The sequence below is a fragment of the Triturus cristatus genome, chromosome 2_2, assembly GCF_964204655.1.
Source record: "Triturus cristatus chromosome 2_2, aTriCri1.1, whole genome shotgun sequence".
Classification (NCBI taxonomy): domain Eukaryota; kingdom Metazoa; phylum Chordata; class Amphibia; order Caudata; family Salamandridae; genus Triturus; species Triturus cristatus.
The window spans coordinates 541,664,856-541,688,137 of NC_140582.1; the positions used below are offsets into that span (position 1 = coordinate 541,664,856).

General features: G+C 43.1%; 1 protein-coding gene across 3 annotated transcripts in view; it reads left to right on the plus strand.

Moving 5' to 3' along the window:
- Positions 1-23,282, plus strand: part of TMEM131L (transmembrane 131 like) — a 553,379-nt gene that overhangs the window by 259,340 nt on the left and 270,757 nt on the right. For 2 of the 3 annotated variants that reach the window (XM_085641690.1, XM_085641692.1), the window contains 2 exons: positions 7,756-7,872; positions 20,002-20,112. In XM_085641690.1, the coding sequence (XP_085497816.1) occupies positions 7,756-7,872; positions 20,002-20,112 (228 nt within the window). The remainder of the gene's footprint in view (positions 1-7,755; positions 7,873-20,001; positions 20,113-23,282) is intronic. The other variant, XM_085641691.1, reaches the window with a different exon arrangement.

Below are 23,282 nucleotides of genomic sequence, written 5' to 3' on the forward strand. Positions count from 1 at the left end.
GTTTCTAGGCACTCCCACTGTTGCAGTGGCCTCCCCTCTGGAGTAAGTGGCAGTAGCTTGTTTCAGAACCATATCTGTGCAGAATACGGTTTAAAATTGGTGTCCCAGTAACCGAGATACTATGTCATTACAATGGAACTACCACGCCATGACTCCAAGGTCGCGATAGGCAGAAGCTTACTTTTAAATGTACCCTGTCAAGTGTTTTATTTATTACGGTGCAGGACACGGGGGCATTGTCAACTGTTTAAAAGCATCTTGTTGCCAGCTACATGAAGTTTTCTTGCCCAAAATTGCCATTTCGTGATTGGTCAAGCACACAATTGCACTTGACATGTACCAGGCGTACCACGCGGTCATGTAAGTACCATGCCTCTGGTGAAGGGTTCGTGCGTACTCTTATCAAGCCCGGCCCCTGCAATTTAAGGGGCAAAGATGTGGTCTAACGGCCAGCGCTGCAGACTTGGGAGCTGGGAAAACGGGCTTGAGTCTCGGGCGTCGGTTCAACATCCTGTGTTTCGGGGCAAATAACTTAATGTGCCCGTGGCAAACAAAAATGTTGTGATGTAACTGGTGTTCTGCTAATCTAAAGCGCTCCAATACCTCCGGGCCGAGTTCGTGCTATATAAAATTGCAAAAAATAAATACCACTTTGAGACGGGTGAGGAGTGGAGAGATGCAGAGAGCGCGTGGCGTTCCGAGAGGGAGCGGTAGAGAGTAAAAAGGAGAAGAAGAAAGATTTAAAAAAAAATGCCAACAGGGTTGTTTTCTGGACTCTCATCTAAACAGGAATAGCGCTCCTCTCCGCGCACTCTATTTGTTACAACAAAAAGCTAACTTCCCTGCATGCAGGGTCGTTAAGACTCATTGCTGAAACATTAGATACGGAAATGCTGTTGTGAAATGGGTTACAATTCTTCCTCGAGCTCCTGGGGCTTGTTGGTAAGACTGCAGCAAAGCTGCTTCCTCTTCCTGCAGACTTTGAAGGAAACAGGCTAAATATAATGAGTCTGTCCGAAGGCGCGCAGTCCGCACAGTGCAGATGATGGCTCGGGCGGTCCGGAGGCCTATTGTTTGTCCTGATAACAATTGGGTTAACCCTGCCTTGAAGCGAAAGGAAGAAACCCGTCTCGGTAACTGCAGCCTGCGCTCTGGAAGTCCTCACTCCGTATGGATTCCTGTCATTGTGAATGCCACGAAGGCTCGCCCTTATTACTACAGATGAGTGACTCACGGGCTCCAGCCCCAATACCCGGGCCTCGGCCGCCTTATCAGCCCAATGCCAAATGTCGCTGCTACGAAGAACCAAGCACCATAAAAGGGCTCCCCAGACTTCCCAGGCGCTACTGAACAGCAGGGTGGCAGAATGCCCTGGCGCAACTACTGGAATGTACTATTTAGCAGGGGAGGGGTGCGTGCCACAGAGAGGTCACCCGGAAGTGGAGGGATCCCACCCCTTTATGCTCGACCTCCTAACTGCGATTTTAGGACTACAATCATTTATACACGAGGTACACTTTGAGTTTCGAAATGCAGGTGTACTTCGGCATGGTGGGGTGGATAAGGTTGAGCAGCCGGTGATGTATACAGGATCGGGGTGAGAGAAAAACAAGCGCGCGCCTCGCGCTGAAAGTTAAAAAAAAATGTTTTTTAAAAACAAGCAGCAGCTGTTTTCAAGCACACTCGTGCTTGTTGCACCATCCGCCTTGCGGGAGCGAGCAACAGCCAATTAGCATGCGAGCCGCTGCTCGCTCCCGCAAGGTGGATGCCGCCACAAGCACGAGTGTGTGCTTGAAAATGAGCAGAGCGACGGCTAAAGGCCCTCCTATACAGCGCATGCGCGCTGCGTAGGCGAGACCTAAAAACACTTGCACACATCCGGTCCCAACACTAGATGGCAGGAGTATGCAAAGCTAGTGTATCTACAGCACTACATGCCTAGAACAGATGATGACAAGGTAAGTAACGTAATCCTTCCAGGCCCAAATATACAATACAGTTGGGATATTAGGAGATGTAAGAACATAATTTCTGAGCTACATCTGCAAAGGAGTGGCTTTGACGTCCCCCATGATGGATAACAAAGGTGTTAGCCACTGTAGGAGAGTAGGATCTGCTTCTTATAGTTACCCCCACTTTTTGCTGCTGATTCACTGTTTTCGACTTAGTCTGGCTGGGATCCTGCTATCCAGGACCCCAGCCTGGCTGCTTCCTCCTCTGAATTCATTGCATGTACTTTAGGTATAGTCCAGATTGGATTCTGGGGTACCCTTATAAGTCCCTAGTATATGGCATACTATATACCCAGGGCATAGGTACCCTAGAGGCCTCTCAGGGGCTGCTTCATGTATTATGCCACCCCTGGAAGACCATTCAAAATGACACAACAGGACTACTACAGCAGCCTGCAAAAGGTGGTGCATGCACCCCTTACTTAGATATAGGCTCACTATATCTACTCCATATCACTGCACATATAAACCTATCAGTCACCCCTATGGCAGGCCTTATCAATCCTGAAGGCAGGGTGCTGGGTTTGATGTGAGAGGCTGCGCCTGCATGAGCAGAGCCCCTCTGCAGCCTTCGGAACCTCTGTTCCGGGGTTGTTTGTGATGCAGCCAACCATATACTTTTAAGTGCATTATAACCTCGCGGTAAATGCTAACTTTAAAACGGCTGCATGGAAACATGTTGTGTTTGGTGTCAAACACCTTGGAATCATACCTCCACACCAGTAACTGGTGTGGGAAGTATGATTCCACCCTCCTAGAGGTAGAAATCTGACAACACCGGTACACCCGGTACCAGCTTTCTCGACCCTGGCATCACAAGATGGATGCTGCCAGCCACAGACATGAGTTTTCCCTCCTGCTGCTGGATGAAACTCTGGCAGGGGAAGGCTGGACAATAGGTTTCCTGTCACAGGGAGGTGTAACCACCTCCCAGACAGGCTTCAGTGCATTGGGGCTGGGTGGGTGCACTCCAAGAGTGCTTTGAGGTCTGCACTGGGGGCACATTTGGTGTCCCTGTGCATAGTTCAGCTCAAACCGGTTGCTGGAGCCATTTGCTCCTGCTCTGGTGTGAAACTGGACAAAGGACATGGGTGTAGCCACCCCTCTGTCCTGACCCTCCCATAGGTGGGTCCCCAGAGTTTGTCTCACCCCTTCCTTGCGTATAAAGTAGGAACCCCTGACTACAGGACTTTCGATTTACCTGGACGAAACTCTGCTACAGAAACCAAGTACTTCGACTATCTACACTACGCTGGATGACTGAAGAATCTCCCTTGGAGTAAAGGAGTTACTCCCCTGCAAGGCAGGCACCTTAAACGCATTTGACCGGTTTGCATCTCCTGAGCTCCTGAGGATTCCGAAGATTTCTGCAACACAGGAGGTGGGTTCCCAAGTGTCCCCGAGGTCGATTAGTGCTCTCAGCACACTCCATGAGTGTTCAGTGGGCTGGTATTTTGTGACTCAGCTCGAGGTCCCTTCGCAATCCCTGGTTCGTCGACTTGTGGGACGCTTTGAAAGTATCCTTGACTTTCCGTGGGCTTTCCTGGTTTCTCCAGACGTGCCCTAACTCTTCATAGCTTGGAGAGTCCCCAGGACCTTGCTGGTCCTCACCAAAGCATCTATTCTCTGACCGCGTGGGTTGCAGTTGCCAAGGCTTGTTGGTATATCATCCGGACACTAGCCCACCCCCCCCCCCCCCCCCCCCAGCAACCGACATTCTTCGTGGGACAGCCCACCTCCGGACTTTGGTCGTCATCAACGTCTCCTGGTCCCCCTGGCTGCAGAGTCAAGCTTCACCTGTTCACTGCCTTGGGTGGTTCCTTGGGGTGCCAGCGATTCTCCGTGCTCTAGGCACTGTCTACTTACTCAAGTCGTGGTTGTTATACCACTTTCTTAGTATATGGTTCAGTCTCCCCCTGGAGCCCGCTGTGTATTGTGCTATTTACTATCGTTCTAGTGCTTTAAAATTGTGTGCCGTGTTCTCTAATCTCATAAAGAGGTTACTAGAGAGTGTTTAGTAATAAATGCATATATTTTATATATTTCTTGTGTGGTTCTCCTTTCATTTGATCATTCAGGAGGTTATAATCTGGTAAACCAAGCTGCTTTACATTCCTTCGCACTTAGCCTGAAGGCTGCTCTCCATAGCTACCACTAGGATAGCTTTCAATAAAGGTTGTCTTTAACCTAATCATGAATAAGTGTCGTTTGGACTGGTGCAGGATGCCCACTTTAACTAGTGGACAGCATATACCAGGCCAACTTCTCACAGCCACCAGTTGACTTTGCAAATCAGAATTTGCTATCCTCTTATGTATGTCATAAACACCTGAAGCTCCTTCCATATTAACATGATTAATGATAGATTAAGCAGCTGGACATGGTGGTTGGCGTGCAACCTTTGAAAACTGGAATACAGAGGGATGAGCTCATGAAAGGTCAGATCTAAGAGGATGTTGAGCCTGCAATTATGGTCTCCTACCGAATTTGATGTTCAAAATACTTTGAGCCTGCAGACCAAAAGGTGAGAAAAGCATTTATCGGTGACTTGACATAGACACAACATTAAGACTACAGACGTTTTGGCATCACATTTCTCAAGCGCTTACGGATCCTCTCTGGAGAATGGCTGCTCAAAGTTAAGCAGCTCAGTTAGGTTTTACTACATCTTTACTGCCTGATCCTTGAGACGTATGTTACACCCCTTCTCTGAATCCTTTTGTTAAGTCTGTTATAGATGTGATTTCTCATACTTTCAAGGGAGTCCGTACTTCTTCAATATCTTGGTTTTAAAGCAGGAAGCCCCGGGGAGCTGGGCTTATGCCAAGCCATGGGCCAGCTTGTCAACCAAATCCAGATTTAGCTGGACGTTTAATCTAAGTAAAATTGAAACGAAATATCTGAGCAGCTGAAGTTAGACTAAATGTCAGAACTTAAAACAGGTAGTTATCTTTTTCTGCTGCAAATATGTCATGTTTTGGATGTTGAGTATTAGGAATTAACTGAAAATATTTTTATTTTAAATGGAGTCCCAACACTGTAGGCAGAATTTCCCAGTAATACAGTAAGCGTGCACTGTCCTAGTTTGTGCTGCAACACATCCTTTAACTACGTATGCTGGGCTCAAATAGGGACAGTGTGCCCTGTTAGTGTTAATGCATGCTGGCCTTATGGCATCCTCGAACTGGCACTGCCCTGGGGACAGCACTCGTCTGCACCTCAGAGGAGGGACAGAGATCTGCCTCGCAAGCGAGTGCAGGGAGTGACTGCACCTGGCTGCAGAGGGATGTTTGGAGTGTTCGTGGGATTCCCTTTTACCACATCCAGAGGGCTGTCCTCCGGGTGCGTACTGACTGTGCATTGCCTTTTTGTGGTGCCCAGTCAGTGCACCTCCTGGCAGGCTCTGCGCTCTTGTCCATAATATAGCGCGGACACAGAAGTAAAGCGTTTCCCTAGTTTGCAATTGTCTACCTTCCGTGCAGAGGAGGGAACACCTTTTTAAGATGTACATTTGCTCAGGTGCTGTCAGTATTACAAAAGGGACAGTGCAACCGTCTGCCTCCCCATTTGTAATGCAATCGTTTTTTGGAAGTTGAAGAAATCCTTTTTCCTGTAGCCTCCTTTTCATTGTATTTAATGACCAATGTATCAAAATCTTTCTCCAAACAATTCAGTGGTGGAGACATCTGCGAGCAAACCATTCAGTGCCATGTTAATTTCCCAACTGTTATGCACTGGCGTAAATCAGGTTGATGTGCAGTGAGCAATCTCATTTCTAGCTTCATGACTTCTTACAGGCAGGTTACTGAATTTAAAAAAATAGTTTTTTCATGGATTTCAGAGCAAGTGTTTGAAGAAGTCTTTGAGTTTCTGTGGATACCTGTTTAGAGGTTCGAACCTGCAGCCAGAGGTGTACACACAGCAGTGGATGTTGCCCATGTCTGCTTCTATGGGAAACCCCCACTCTCAGCAATTGGGCAGACATTTTAAGTGTGATCCAAGAAAAAAAAGGGGCGTGCACTACACCACGGTGAAGGATAAAGTCACGGAGTCATTAAAAGAGCACAGGTGCCCTAGAGATGAAGAATCTTAAGAGTGGACTCCTTTGTAGCCATCATTAGCTTATGACACGTGTGTACTTTCTTCGGCATAAGGAATCGTAACTAGTTTGAGTTCTTTAGGTAGATCGAAGCCCTCTAGGTTACGTTAGCAGCCCCCACCAGCTTCCACAAGAGCTTTGGCACCTTATACTGACTACCATAGCAACCCGAGTAATGCCTCTAGAGGTCTGCATATAGTGCCCTGATGCTTGGTTGGTGTGCTAGCCGCCTCTTCCTTTAGCTGGCATTTGTCTATAAGTTGTTTCATGTGGCGGTTAAATTCTAAGAAAAGTGGATTGCCCACTTACCCATTTGAAGAGATGCCCTTGTGATAAGACATTACAGCTGCACTGCAAAAGGTATATGGTTCTTCCTTGTAGCACTAGGTGCTTTGAATCTTGAGCCTGGTTTAGCTCCACATGCAACCCCCTCTCACTTGCACGGTAAAAAGGAGCGCTGGCAAACTAACTACAGCATCTCACATGCACTCATTTCAGGGAAAGTACGGTATAAGGGTGGTTTCTTCATTATGTGACAGTGCAAGCTCCAGGTTTACTTAATGAGTTATGAAAATATGGCAGACGCCCAAACTCCTAATTCAGATCAGCAAAATAATTTACCAAACTCACCCACTAGATGAGAGGATGGTGCACGCTGTGTGAATCTAGAATAGCCTTTAGATGCAAAACTATCATCAAAGGTATCAAATCTCTTCTGTTGCTTTCCTTTCGCCAAAACAAGTGGCGCAGTTGGAATTGAAATTAAAAAAAGGTCATATGCCCTTTTATGATTAATGGTATCCAACGGGGAGGCATACCCGAAGTCTCCTCCACACGATCCTTGGATGAGTCCGAGTCAAAGTTGAATCTGTTAAATCTCCCCAGTTGGATAGAAACATCCACAAAGGTTCCAGTGATGTTATCGTTAGCACCACCAAGGTGGTTTGTTCTGTCCCTTAATAGCCCACCTACCTTTTTTTTTTTTTATATTTTATTTTTAGTGCTAGTAAGCATGAGGGTCAGGGTTAAGACTTGGGTTCTTATACGTGTGACTTCTGTGTGGCATTGCAACTATTTCACTCTGTAACTAGAGCCTCCTGGCTCCTGCGCTCTGCACGTGGCAGTGTAAGGTAGTGACCAGGGTCCGAGGCTGTGTATGTACTTCAAGGTCATCTGCCAGAAGCAGCGGGTTACTCTGTTCTATTGGAGGGGAGGATGACAGCAGAAGACAATTTAGCTAGCTTGTACTCTGCGACCACCTGTTGCTCTTCCCCTGTGAGACACATAGGCGTGGGCATTTAGATTTGGGGGCAGCTTGAAAGCGATGGTCCTGTCCGGATAGATGAAGGTCATACCTCTGGGTAAATTATTATCTGTGCTACAAAAGTATCATTTTTACAGGCAAGTAACTTGTTTGACTTGGGTGTGTTTAATAAGCAGTGATGTTGATTGCTTTTGGTTATGCTTGTGAGTATAGCGAGGTGGGTAATGCACATTTACAAGTTTGGTAGATAGTTGCAGTAATTTAAAAAATAATTAAAGGTTTATCTTTGTTAAATAAAAATGCAGGACTGGTGCAGAGCTAGGGTTTACAGGATTCATATAGCGTTGATCAGATAGCTGATTTCCAATGTGTTTCCTCAGGTGATTCCAGCCAAGGATCACGCCTCCTTCAGGCTGGTGTTCCTCCCAACTGAACCAGGCAACATTGAATGTACCTTATTTATTAATACCTCTTCTCACGGTGTTCTTCCATATCAGGTATGGATTAATTGTATATTTTGAGCCACTAGGTTGTGTAGAAAATGTAATGTAGAAATCGTGTTGTTGTATTACTTATTACATTTGAAGAATTCTTGCATTTCATGTGTTTGTAAGCCTTGAAATTGTATGCATGCCCACGAATAAGCTCTTTTAGTTATGCCACAGTATACAGGGAACTTCGTTTTTCTTAAGCATTTCTAATGGATCTTCACTAACAAAGGATTCACATTTATTTTTCGGGTTATGTACTGCCTTGAAATTTTATATTTTCGTTTTTCTTAATGTGTTTCCTTTCTACTGCATCAGCTTTAAAATACCATTCACCAAAGGCCATAAGTATTTCTGTATGGTGTCTTTTTTTTAATATGAACGTCTGCAGCCCAGCAGCGAATTGATAGAATTTGTAATAATCTCTAGCAAATGAATATAAAATCTTGGATTTTGGCGTGAAAGCCACACATTTTGTTTTATATACGTAACCTTATAGTCCACTTTTATTTTTTTAGCTCATGCTTCCATTTCCTGACGTTTGCTGTAATTCACATTATCAACTTAACTCAAAGCGGGCACTGAAGAGTAGCAAATGTGGAATCGAAAATTTTCTTTAAGATAGACCATTGATAACTATGTTTCCCCACTTCCTTTACATTTGCGATTCAAAGTAATTTATTGGCATTCTCGTTAAATACAGCCAGAGAAGTTGTAAGCAGTCCACAGTTAAAACTACATTTCCTTGCCCAGAGCATTGTCTGCTGACATGATTCACGTCTGTATTTGTAATTTGTTTTCTCTGTTACAATGATATTCCATCCAGTTTGCCGCCTTCGATGCTAATTGTCGACGTTGTGTGCATTGTTGATAATTCTGGATTTAAAAAAAATTGTGCTCAAGTAATTTTAAGGCTTTTTACTGCGTCTGGCAGGTCAGTGTGTGCTGAACTCTTCATAGTCACTGCAACCTTTTCCATAGTTCTCTCCGTTCCCAGTTCTGCGCACAAAGCTTGGATCGTGGGTAGCAGAATAAAAGCCATTTGCACTCCTACATTTTGTACCCTCTGTTCTCAGCCTGTGAGTGCCACCAAGTTAGGGAACAAGAAGCTGCTTCTGAGAACTGTTTAGTTAAGAGTTTTGCGCAGTTGGCACCTCACGTCGGATGACTTTTTTATGCGGCCACTCTCCGGCGCTTGGCAGTTGCACTCCTTCAGCAGTTGCCTTTTTTATCACCGATTTGTGTGTCATGTTAGCTGCTTCTTTTGTGCGCAGCAGTTCATATTGCGAGGCAACTGCTTGGGCACTGTTTGGATTTTTTTTTACTTGTTTCTTTCACTTTTCTGCTCGCTTGGACAACTTGTGACTCAACCCTTTTGTGTCTGGCTAGATACTATGTACCAGAGGCTTGGAGCAGGTGACTGGCATCCCTACTGTGTTTGTTTTGTGGAAATCAAATATTCGGTGGAAGCCTGCACTCATGCATTTATCACAATGAGAGCTGTTATAAACGAGCTGTTATATATGCAGAGAAAAGGTGACTCAGAGCCCCATTAGATGTTATATTTATTAATAATAGTAGGATTTTTTAGGTAATTACTTGTTCCTCTATCCCTGTGTGGAAGTCTCCCTCACTGACCAACTACAATATATGCAGGTATGTCCTATAATTGACAACATCAATTCCTCATTGTCAACAGGATTTTTCTTACTGCAAATTAAGAAGGCTATTTTTTGCCTTTTGTTTAAGAGAAAAACACATAAAATACTCTTTGGATCCTAAAATTAGACCCATCTTCCTACTTCCAAGCTCATTGCGGAGAGGAAATGTAAGACCCTAATTTTATTGGACCTCTCTTCTGCTTTTGGGCACCCTACCCTTCCCCAACAGCCTTTACTGTCTTGGAATCAGTGGTACTGTCCTACGTTGAATATTGTCTTTTATTATCAAAAAGAATCCAGTCCATCAAACTAGAGAGTTGTCACTCTCTCTCTAAGCGACTGTTTGGTGGTGGGGGGTATTCTATAATCTCCTCTGTTCTTTTTAGTTTTTATCTACGTTCCCTTACATTTTGGCTACAAGAACATCAAATCAAATCTTACTTTTATGCAAATTACCGTTTTCTGTCTCCTAGCTGCAAACCCATGCTGTTGTACCCTCTATATTACAGTTTTCTAAGCTGTATAATACCCAATTTTAAAAATCCAACCCAGCAAAATAGTAAGATTATTGCTCTCCAACAAGATAAACAGATGTGAGTATTTTTAAACGGTCCCCATCCCCAGTGGATACTGCCCTCAACCTAGGCATCATTCAGGACACTATCCTCTCTAGAATCCCAGGTTTCAGCTATTACTTTCTTGTATTTTTCATTTGAAACACCTTGGACATATTTGTCCATTTCTTTTATTCCCCCATAAGTCACTGTGTTGAATTCTTCATCCAGGCTCGAACGGATTATGGGAATTGAGTGTACTTTGGCTTGCCCAAAAAGAAAAGCCTTGGTCGGCTCTAAAAATTGCGAAATACAGCTGTGAGATTAGTATTCAACTAGCAAATAATTGACCAAATTATTTTCCACCACGAAAAACTCCCATGATTGCTAGTAGGCAAACGCATAATGTCCAAAATGTTTTATTGATCCATGCCCCTCCTGTTTTTTTAGTTCAGACAGATAATTTCTTAGCACCAAGAGACTCTATAAATGAGTGCTCATGTGCTTTACAAATACACATAAATATGCAGGCAAAGCACTTTCTTAAACATATCCTTGCATGATCACACAGACAGAATCTGACAGCTGTTGCACCACATGCTTGAACTTGATTATGTCCTGGGCATGGTGCAACCAAAGTATTTCATCAAAAGATTAGGATGTTTATCATACCAAGGCTTATTTTGTGTCACCATGTGTGCATACATTCTGGTGACACTTAGACATTTGCAAAATTTAGATAGGCAAGCTTGTGATGCACCTGCCTTCTCTTGTTAATTAGTGAGAGCTTGCACCACAGTATGAAGACCCCTTCTTAAAAGTCTCCAGTACAAACACTGTGCCGTAGTCAAAGGATAAAGTTCAAAATCCATCTTCCCTTTCATATAGCAACCTATAACAATCTGACTAGGTCATTACTCGATACTTTTACTTTCGGTGAATCAGGGGGTACACGAATCAACCGTATGTTGTCCCTTATCAGACATCTGAGGTTGAAGCCTATGCCTTCGGCTCAGGAATTCTCCAGCACTAGTGGCTAACTTCCAGTGGACTCCATGAATACAGAGGCCAACATTGGTTGTTTCTGTCTCAGGAAAATTTGTGGAAGCGGTCTTGTATTAATCTGAACATTTGTTAGCACCATCGGCAGCATAGAAATTATCTGAAGATGCAGGATCCAGAGGAAGCGATGCATATTCATTCATTCACAGTGGTGGTTGAATTTTACCCTGCCATGGCTGGAGACCTGTTGAACACCTGATCCTACCTTCTTTCAAGATTCCAAGGCTGATGGCCCTTGTTGTTGGTAAAGTAACCAAAGAATGATTATTGGGTAAGAAGTTACTCTGCATGTCTGGAGTAGATATTTCAAACACAGATTATGGTCAGCAATTCCGATGCATTGTCAGTCACTGGAACTCCTTTCTGTTTTCATTTGTCCAAGCAAAGTAAACGTCTGCACTAAAGATTTGCGGATAAGAAACTACTGATGTCAAGACACCTTTAACATTCTGGATAGACCCTTTAAATAGATCCTGGTCCACCCATTCCACCTGCTGCCTTGCGATGGTGGGCTACTTACTTCAACATGGTTTTGGGATGTCTCTTGTGGCTGCTGTGGCTGCTGGTTAGTCTTCTCATGCTCATCTGAGTATGGCAGGAGGTCAGCCTGGCAGAGACCTGATCATTAATGCCTTTTGGGGCATATATGATTTGTCCTTTCAATTAATTAGATTTGGCTGGACTTTAGGGCAGTTGACATTTTTCTTCCCTTTGTTCAGACCAAGGTGGCTATTGTGAACACCGTTGTCCATTTCTAGTCCTTTTTAAGTCGGATAACTATTGTCCTTTTTTAGGTCAGATAACTATCAGAGCCTATTGTCCTCAAGTCGATCAGCTGGAAGGACACATGAAAATGGACCATCACTACGACACATGTCTTCTTGTCTCCTATACTGAAGGGGTTCTGTTTCAGGGATCAGAGAGAATGAGAGCTGAGCAAGCCAATCCTTAAAACTGTAACTTTGGCATGAGGACAGTATAAATCAAACACATTTCCATTGAAAATTAGCAGACTATTTGAGAACGTCTTCCCTTGAAAGTATAGTGGCCCAGCAGCTCTGGGAGACTAGTTCTTACCCGACTATTGGAGGATGCTCTCTTCTTCCCTTCTATTGCCCTTCTACTGAGAGTTCGTAAAGAATCAAGGAACTTCCTTATGATGGTGGTGGAGACCATTGCTCAGCTTTTGTGTTTGCATCCTGAGAAGCTAGTATTCACTCACATGGGCCTTTCCTATGGCAGTTTAGAGAAACCAGCCATTGGGTACCAGTAATTAATGGTTGAAGTTTTTTTGAGAACAAGACAAGAATTCACACCTATACATGATGCTGATTTATGCAAGATTTAAACTTTTGAAAAAAATAATTTCCTTGCAGGTTCTGAAAATTTCTCGAGTTGTTCTCAACAAGGAAGGCACCGATGTTAAGCTATTTTATGAAAGGGTGGCAAATGCCTTCAGACAGATTGTTTCTATCTCATTTATACTGACATTAGGCTTTGTAGGCATGCAACCAGTTGGACAATTTGGAAGGTAATCTAAAATTATCTGACTGTGGGACAGATTTACTGAGATTGGATTCACGAAAGGCTGTTGCAAATCGTGCATCAGTTTTTAGTGAATCAAGTCTGATTTTGTGAACCAACCTATTCGCAAAATACTGAATGTGAGTGAGTCACAAAACAACCTGTCTAATGAATATTAATTAAGCAGTTCCCAAATTGCAACTTACTCAGATTAGCTCCAAAGAAGTAATGGTGGCTATAAGAAATTTAGTAATTAGTTGAAGCGGTTAATTCCCCACCTCAAGTGATAATCACAATTCATGTCAGGGTGAACCACTTAAGTCTCTAAATTAACCTGAGATGAGCTCCCTGGTAGCTATGGCATAGAGCAGACAGGCTTATCTTAGAGGCAATGTGGAAAAGTGTTTGGGTAGTACTAAAACACTAATAAAATTGAAATGCAATATGATAAAAATCCCAAAACAAATTCGAAAAATAGTCACATTTAATTAACAAAAAGACTAAAATCCACCAAGGGGAACCGGAGATATGAACTTTTAAAGTTTTAACTAGAACTAGCACCAAGAAGCACAAAGTACCAATGATGGTCAATGGTTGCGGTAGCCTGGGAGCTAGGCTCAATTTTATGCTGGCCGCAAAGGAGCACAGGTCGGATACACCAATCGGGTTTGTCCTGGTCAAAATGTTGACCTGCTGACTTTATCCCTTCAAGATCCAATCCACCACAGGAATACACTTCTAAAGACCCCCCCCAGGACCTTTGGGGAGGCACTTAGAGACTAGGAGTACAAGCAGAGTCTAGTCCTGTTCAGGTCAAGTTGCCACTGATCAACTGGGCAGTTGCAGGAAAAGCCTCTTTTAGCCTGTTGTATCCCTATAGTTTGAACAGTAGGCAGGCCTCATGACCCTCCGAGTCTACTACTTCACCTGGGTACAAAAGAGAGAGCAGGTCCAGCTCTTTAGGGCTCTTTTGAGATCTCAAACAGCTGGTTCAGCCTACTCCTGGTCTTTCACAGGTCCAGGAGTGTTTTGAAGTGGATCCCTGGAGGTCAACATGTGTGTCTGGCACGAGCTAGTGTGTGGGAATGACGCCCTGGGGATGCACTACCCAATAGGGGTAAAGTTTTCTGGGATAACCCTACCCAGTTTGGGCATTTTCAAGATGGCCGATGTTTTCAGCCTCGCTAAATTTGGACTTTAAGGACTGGGGTTTGTGTGTGTGGGGAACATACCATGGTAATCTTAGTCTCCTCCCACATCTAGTAGAAAATTAAATGTGATGCAGTCCCTGTACCAACAATAACATCAGAGACAGCAAAGCTGAGCTTCCAGCAAGCAGACCGTAGATACACACTTGTTTTGGCATTCTGTTTCCTTCTTTTGAAGTGCGGGCCAAATAGTATATGTAAAATTCAAGCAGACCTGTCAAACAGGATGTGACATTCAGCAGGATTTGACACTAATAGCTCACAATCCCACCCCGGTGGTCACTATAACCAGCTCTGGGGCAGCTCTCCCACCTACTGGTGTTGGTGCCTAGGGGAAGCAGGCCCAGGTGTAAGCTACATCTGACTGTGACAGGGGAGACCCCTTTGAAGTGCTCCTAGGGTATGGGTGCATCCCCCAGGCCATCCTGTGAAGGGGGGGGGGGCAACATCTCCCCACCCCCAATGCTCATTGTGCCTGTCCAGGGAGCAGTTCACACCTCACCACAGGGGAACCATCAAGGTGACAGTGAATACTTACAGAAAGGCCCCAGTGGCTTTAGGCAGGCAAAAGGTGACTTTTCTAAAGCCCCTTTTCGGTAATAGTTACACAAAATTAATCTTTATCCATTCAATTGGATTGTGTTTGTGAAATTTATCTTTAGCTGTTACCAATCTGAAATTAGCATTATAAGGTAATTCAGTGTTTCCCTATGGAAGCAGCCAGCCTTGCTACAGAGTGGAATATTAAACTTCTACATGTCCTAGTTTTAAATACCGTGCACCCTATCCTATGGCTAACGGGGCCTATCTTAGGGGTGACTTTTTAATATTTTAAAGACCGGTTTAGGCCTGTCAAAATGGTTATTTTGACAGGTGGAATTTGCAGTGATAGTCCTGCAGTCATGTTGGTTTTGTCACTGCAGTGGGTGGCACAGTGAGTGCTGCTGCCCACTGGTGACATTTGACTTGCAGGCCCTGAGTACACTATGGGTACCATATACCAGCAACCAATAGATAAGTTAAATATGCTGGTGAGGTGTATACCAATTTTACTATGTTGAAAGGAGGAAGGCACTTTGCCACTGAATAGCAGTGTTCTACAGCCAGTAAAAATAGGGTTCAAGATTTATAGGCCAAAAGAAATTTTAATGACACTGCAAACAGGACCCATTTCAAGCAGTGGCCTGCATGGGCAATAGACCACCATGGGTGTCTTTGCATTTCAAAACTGTATTTTTGTTAAGCAGCTGGATTGTTTGAAAGAAAATGGAGCTGAAAAAAAGTTTTTATTTTTGAAAATCTTCAGTGAGAGGTGGTAATGGTCCCCTAGACCACACCTATTCCCCCTGTAACTGCCAACCTCTTTCTCAATGGGAAAGGGGTGCAAAGGCGACCTCTTCCTCTTGGCGAATCAGATACTACACCCTTAAAGGAGTCTGTAGTGTTTCGTTGGTTTGCCATCAGAATTATGGTCACAAACCATTGATACATCAAGGTACAAACTGCTATTTGGGAGGCTGAAAGGGATGCCCAAAACATACCCTTCCAGATATCTATTGGGAAAACATTTTTGAGCCCATTTCCATTCTGAAAAACTTCTCTGAATCGCTAAATATGTTTAGTAAATACGAATGGTTTTGTGGTCGTAAAAGTTAAAATGTAGTTATTTGCTGGGGTTACTAATGCTAAAGCACTTAAAACGTCTTGCCTTTTGTTACCAACCTCTGTCTCCAATGTGTATCCTCTTATGAGTGGGTACAATGAACATATGAATGAAAACTAGAGCTACAGGGCAAGATATCCAAAAAGGTGCCCTTAATGCACTAACGTAGGTAATGCACCCCCATACCCACACTCTAGCCGATGAAGCAGGGCTGTAATGGGGCCAGTGAGCAGGTGAACTAGGTCCCACTTAAATGGTAATTAGTTGTCAGTGGTCGGCTTTTTTTGCAGACAAAATCGCCACAACTAACTATGTTATAGGTAGGCCTGGGCGGAGTTCACTGAAAACTCCGCTATGTGGAGTTCCACAAGCGGCGGAATGCGTTTAGTCACACCGTTCACGTTGATTTTCAGCGCCAGGTGTTTGTCCTGCGCTGTAAAATCAGCACAAATGGCAGAATGTGCTGCGCAAGAGGGCTCTACTTCTTTTCTGCCGCTTGAGTGGGTTTTCTACTCGAGCGGCAGCTTTCACAATTCGAATGGAAGGATTCTAAACTAGAGTGGTCTCGACCATCTGCGACCACCTGCATTGAAAAATCCGACCAGCCACCTTGAGAAATCTTGCCGGGAGGTGGATTTTCTCGCTCCCCAATATGACGTTGGTGAGCGCGAGCAAGGAAAAAACTCTGCTGCACAGTGGAGTTTTTCGGAACTCCGTGTACTCCTCAAAGCGAAATTTTCCTTTAAAATATAATCATCAACTTTCAGTATAATGTTCAGTCACTGATGAGTAGTTTGGAATAGTTTTTAAAGTTTAATTTCTTATTAAGAGATTAGTATTGTTTTTGTCGGTTTTATTCAGATTATTAAATTTACAGAAATATCAAAGAAAGGTTTTGTTAGATTCAGCATAATATAGACAGTGTTTTACATAAAGGAAAATGTCCCTATCTTAATCTAATAGTCCTAACCTAAATAAGAACCCATAAACAGTTATCTTGGAAAAGAACAAGATTCCGGAGCATTTATTTAGCTAAAGAATGACCTCCCCATAAAGAGTAGTTCAGGAAACTCAGCGGAGTTCCTAACGAGTTGCAGCAGCAACTGTTCAAAAGATCAAAGAAAAGTAATCACAGCAGTAGCTATGATCAGCTGTAAGAAAGTCCCCCTGCCAAAAGATCAGGATAATACATCGCTGTTCGCAGTAGCACACCGCAAATTGGGCTAAAGTAAAGATCATTCATAAAGCATCGAGGGCCAGCTGGCATGAAAAAGGGAAGTCGAATGGCATTAATAACCTCCAAAGCATTACAAATCGTCTCTAACTAGGTACACATATATATGAAAACATTTACAACATTCAGCACGGTTTGCCCAATGGAAATGGGCCTTCTCATGTTCTGTTGTCTCTCCTTCCATTTCCCACGGTAAACATTCACACTGGTGAGCAGTTATCTAAAAGTTTCTACTATGCCTTGCACTAGATACACGAGGGAAGGTTATCATGAGAACCCTTGCAGGCCGAATCTGTTAGCTGTTGTCAGTATCTCATTGTGTGGACAAAGGGCTAGTCTAAGGCAATGAAAAGTTTCTAGCAGTAAGTCTTGATGAGAGCTCGCAAACCAATATCTTCAGAAAGTTCAACATTGCTGATACTCTATTCACTATAAAATATAGCAGAATACATTGTTTAGTGAAATGAGGAAATCGTAGGTGTGAGAAAGCAAAATATATACATCATATGGTGTGAGGAAACAAAAAAATGCATTTCTCTTAGAACAGCCCATTTGAAAGAAGTGATGACTGATTTTACAGTTCGAAGATTAGGTCTGCAGTTGGTGAAAGGCATCTTATTCTAATGTCAAGCAGAAGTCGACAAAATATTTTTCAGGCCTAGTCGTAGTAGCACATTAGGTACAATTCTACTTATTTAAGCTGCACGATCATTTTTTACACATTCAAAAAACATCTTCTCCTATCGTTAAAGCTGCGTCATTTATTTATCACATTTTAAGAATCATTTTTTCTATGTTTTTCATTTTCCCTTCTACAGATGTGATAAAAGTGAACACATTTTTTATAACAGGCACATTTTCTTCATTGCTTGCCAAGGCAAATTTTATGAAAAATGTACACTTTAACAGTCTAAAGGACAATAGATTGGAGGATGATGAGAGGGCAAAAGGAACTATTCTAAGGAGGGTCAGGTTTGCTCACTTCATGTGCTCAGTGATTCGAAGTATGTTTTATTTACTGACTACTCTCTTGCCTCCATGCATACACCGGGGTCATTTATGTAAATATTAGACACCCACTTAAAAACCTAACAAAATGCATTTAAGTAAATCTGTAAATTCAGTTCACAGCCTGGACGAAGATGGATAAATAAAAATATGATGGAATATTTGGTTTTTGCTTTCCAAACAACGGGCAGAGCCTCAAAGCCTTAGTGACTTAGGAAAACTTTTTTTGTTTTATTTGTGAAGTGATTCCTAAAGATAATAGACACCTTCCCTCTTCTTATGAGATCTGTCAGTCCTCATATGACATACTACTCGGGTTCCTGCATTTGGAAGGCATAATTGCTCTGCCAGACAGATCTCTGTATTAAGGATACATACATTTTGGGTGAGTTGTGTCTATTAAAAACTAGCCACTGCAGGTCTTGCAATAACCAGGACACATAAATAAGTAGTGTGCACCTGTACCAATATGTACTGGGGCTGGGATGCGCAGTTCACTGAACTGTTTCAAAACTAAGAGGAAAAACATAATTCTTCTTTATAATCTGCAGTTCACACTGTGATCTGCCGATAAAATTAATCTCATTAACCAAGAGCTACACAGCCAACAAATCCATGATCTTTAAGTGAAACGGGCCTCTAGCAAACAAAAACAAGCATGTCAACCTTGCGCACGTTCTACACAACGTAAAATTGAGCACATATTAATCGCTTTGAGATCATCATTTCTTGTACGTAGAGATGATCCTGGCCCCAACTGTGCATAATGAAAACACAGGCACAAATAGGCTGCACATAGGCTCTGTCCACCAATAAGCCTCCTTTAACCTTCTGTCTTGCTAAGATGGCATTAACTGATGCCTACAACCCTTCGACTGGAACTGCTAAGCAATGGTGGTCTAGCCTTCCTCCGTTTTATAGTGCCAGACAGAGTGAAATAGGTTGACACAGAGTTGCACCAAAATATAGGAAAGTTTACCACTGCTAGATGACAGAGTAGCCAGAGTAACAGTTCAGTTCTTTACTGTCCTAGCACTCGCTGCTGCAAAAGGTGATCTCAGATGTCGAATCGGGTGTGTTGATGAGAGTGCAATGGGGCCAACTCATACAGACTCCCTCACATTCTAGCCCTACGTCACTTTAATAATCAACTGGTTTTTTTTTCAGGCGGATCCATTTTCTTGGCAGTGCATTCTTTCTTAAACATTGGCCCACTGGTTCTAAGTAGGTCCCTGTTTAGTGAGCTTGTTCCTCCGTGCTCTGAGACTGTACATGGTGAACTGTGGCAGTTCTCCACTAAACTTGAAACGGACAGCAGTACTATGTTGGAAGATGACTTAAACTGTGCAAACTATAACTTAGGGCTTGGTCACTTGGATACAATGTTGACTACTCTTGATAGTTTTCGGTTATCATTTGAATCCCCACATGGGCTGGGTTTTCCTTTATGTAGTATCATAGTTTTTGTGTGAGTTGATTGAGGATTTGGGTTTTGGGTTCTGAGTTTTTGAGGTAAGTATTTGCTGGTTGTTCAAAAACAAGGTGGTTTGGACATTAGCGGTGGTATGTTTTGTGAGCGTGTTTCAGAAATCCTGCAAGGGTGAAATTGAATAGGTTAGGAGTTAGATGCTGCAGAATTCCTGGACTACTTTGAAAATCTCATTTGGGGTTTGTAGTGTCGTTAAATTGAAGTCAATCAATCAGTATTTGTACAGTGCAACACTCACCCCTAGGGGTATCTGGATGCAGAGGATGCTGTGTCTGTCGAAAAGCCAAGTCTTGAGTTTCTTTCTGAAGTCTGCTAGGGAAGGTGCTGTTCGAAGGTGGGGGGCAAGGTCGTTCCAGGTCTTGACGGCGAAGTAGGAGAAGGAGCGACCCCCACTAGTGCTGCGACAGATGCAGGGGATGTGGGCGATGGCGATTGAGAATTTAATGGATCTGTGAAGTATTTCAAACTGCTATATGGAACGAAGCCATGTGCAGTACATCTTGGGCAAAAGCGCAAGCGTTAGAACGTGGAAAATGTATCAATTGTCTTTCTTATTCGGTCATTTATGCACTTTGAACGTTAGATTGCTCCAACGTTATTAAATTAAAGTTTGCATTTTGTTTGAAGCCTCTTGTTCTGTCAGGTCACATATAGATTTACTGTAATGGACCAAAACGGTTGCCTTTTTGAAAGAAGGTCACGTAATAAAATCTAATCATGTTTTATTTACAATAGGTCTCTGGAACCGGATATTCAGAAGTATCCTCAGAAGATTATGAAAAGCTACTTACAGATGCACACTTATTATTCCCGCAGTTTGTAGATGTTCAGCTTTCACAATCACAGGTACCTATCCCATAAAGTAAAGTGTTATTTTATCTTTAGATCACAAAATTATAGCATACATAGTTAATTTATCTAATTCCTTAATATTTGACATCTATTAACGGGAATGAAAAGGTGCGCAGGGCATAACGGCCCATAGTTGTTTAATTACTGTCTAAATTATATTTACACACACTTAGGATCTTTCAGCCATTACTCTTTGCTTGTCTTTGTGGTGGAATATGTTTACATGTACCTCTATGTACTGTTATAAAACAAACATTTTTATCAAATACTGTACCCCTTCCCCTCTCCATACACAAGTCTTTTATGAAAGGTGGTATGCTAGGGACAAGATAATGATCCTTGATGTTAATTCCAACAAATTGTTGATTTTATGTTTTGTCTAGTCTGTCACCTTTCTGCTCTTTTCAGTTATTTAATCCCCATCATGCTACATCTGTTCTGCTTACCGTACCACATCTAAGTGTTATGAGTATTGACTCATCGAGCGGTTATTAATCAAGTCAGTTTCCTCGTCGTATTGCTCCTCAACAACCCATTCTGTATTGCTTTGTACTTTTGTGGGAGCGAGCCGGGGCACCATCTGTTTGCAAGATATTTACAAACAGATGTCGCCAAAGCTCACGCCCGCAAGGGAAATGCCAAACGTGCACGCGTTGCAATACAAAGCAATGCAAAACGTGCACGTTTTTGGCCAAAATGCTGATCGATTCCAAAAGGTCCCCTCCTACGCAGCACATGCCCGCTGTGTAGGCGAGACCTAAAAAGAACTCTTAAAAGGGGCTCTTTGCCCCTCCCCCCCCCATTATTTACCATTCGATGGCATCTTTATCACTCTTCGCTGACTTCTAATTCGACAGCACGTGCAGTGCCGTCACTTCCAGAATCACTTTGTGTGTGGCGCATGACCGAAGTACAGATTGATTTACATTGATTAGTGTTCGGCTGCTTTGATTGAGGTACTATTTCTTTTTAAAAAGTGTGAACATGACTGTAATGTATGAGGGCGCTTTACATGAGCACCAGTCACACTACTCATTTTCACATTGTGCGCATGGATTGAAGTACTTTTTTTTTTTTTTTTTTTTTTAGGACTTGCCATTGTCAAAGTAGCATAGAATAGCTGTAGCATTTTTTTGCTGTTTTACATAGTGCGAAATCGAGCACTTTCCATGAGCACCAGATACGTTGCACAAGGAGACATTCATATTTAGGCAAGGGAAGATTAAGGGGTTTGCCCAGAATCACAGAAGATTGAGCCAATGCCGAGACTCGAACATACTTCTCCACTTCCCAAGCCTGCAGCTCTGGCCAGAACGCCACACCCTTTCCCCATTCACTTTTACAACCATGTACATAATAAAACTGCAGGGCTGTCGAAGTAACAAGGCGACATCCACTTCATTTCAAAAGCAACTGGTGCCTTAGACCGATGAAGCCTGTTGTGTGCAAAGAAAGGGACATGTACTGTATTGTGGTAAATAAAAATATACCGGACTGAATTTCATACGGAATCTTAAAATAAAGTAAATAGCTCAAAATAACAAGAGGCAGAATCCGTGGTATAAGAGGTTTTCTAAATGGGCTTTATTCCATTCAAAATGGCCGACTCGAGTCGCGGCCTTCAGGTTCCGTCACCACGAGGGTTCAGGAAGTGAAGTACAATAATTTATTGACAGACATGTATTTTTATAATAAGTGCATTACAATGAAACGAATGTAGAAGGCGTAACATTTGATAAGAAGAGTGACAAAACAGGTACGTAATCGAAACTAGGCGTAATAAGGAATAAAAGAAACATGATTGGTTTGCATTATCAGACATAGGTGGATCTATAAGATAATACTTGGCATAGATGCGCGCGCAGCAGCATGACGTGTAATTGACGTGCAACTAGGGGGTGAAGGGGACTTGACATTTAGCTCTACATGTGGAGACGAGAAGTCTGGGGGGTCAAGTCAACCTAATCCCAAATCATATCTACCATCCTATGTTTGGAGAACTATGTTATCCACAAGGAAGGACTCTCGGACAGAATCTATTCTATACTAACTGTGTGTGCGTGTACAAGCGTCTAAGTGTCTATATGAGATGCGAGGGGCAGAAAACTTTCCATGGCAGCAGGGCTATGAATCACTTGCAGGAGGACGGAAAGGCTGAGTCCTTGCTTGTGAGCTAAAGGAAATGTTTACCTAAATCACTAGACAGGAATGCATCGGCTGAAGAGCAAAATAGATAATTCGAAGGTGAAATACAGCTTCTTGGCAGGCATGCGAAAACTGGCCGAGGCAGGCACCGTTAGCTGCACAGGGAGTAGGACAAAGTTCATGGATACAGATGCGAGCTCAAGCTGAAGCTGTCAGAGACAGAGAGCAGGGAAAGGCTTTGAGGACAGAATCGGGCCTACTTGCCTGAACTGTAAAAATGGAGTAATTTAGCCATATAAAGTCGGTGGCCTTTTATACTTATGAATCGAATATCCAGCCCTTTGATGGCGGATCTGACAGAGAACATGTCGACGGTAGACACACATATGTTTGCGTCTTAGAAACTGGAACTGGAGGGAACATACATGTACTTGTAACATGCATATAGAACCGTTGGGGTCCAAGATAGGGGACATAACTGACCAGGAAAATCCACATTTCCACATTCCCTCCTTGTCCCCTTCTTGCCCTTCAAGAGATATCAATCTTCATCATTCCATCGATTTGCTCATGGAGCATCATTTCTTCTTCCTTCTTCTTCCGGCATTTTGAACGAGAACTTTGATATGGAATGCATGATGTGGCACACAGACCACAAATCACTGGTCCACATTGTAGGCATAAACAACAACTGAAGAGCATAAGAAGGCCAATACCTAGGAAGGATAGAACTCTCCATCCCCAGGCTGATATCACACTCCAAAACCACCCGGACCACGTCCAAGTGCCTGGATTTTCGTGTATCTGGCTTACAATCTTATGAAGGCGTGTTATAGCTTTATATACAGATGGCGAATTTTCTGGTATGAATATGCAGCAGCTGGATCCGATGACCCTGCAAGCTCCGCCCCTATCGGCCAGGATGACGTCAAGGACAAGACGATTCTGGAGAACAACAATTCTCATCACTGATTGTTCCTCTGTCAGATTGCCTAGGGCGGCTATAGTCTCGTTTACTA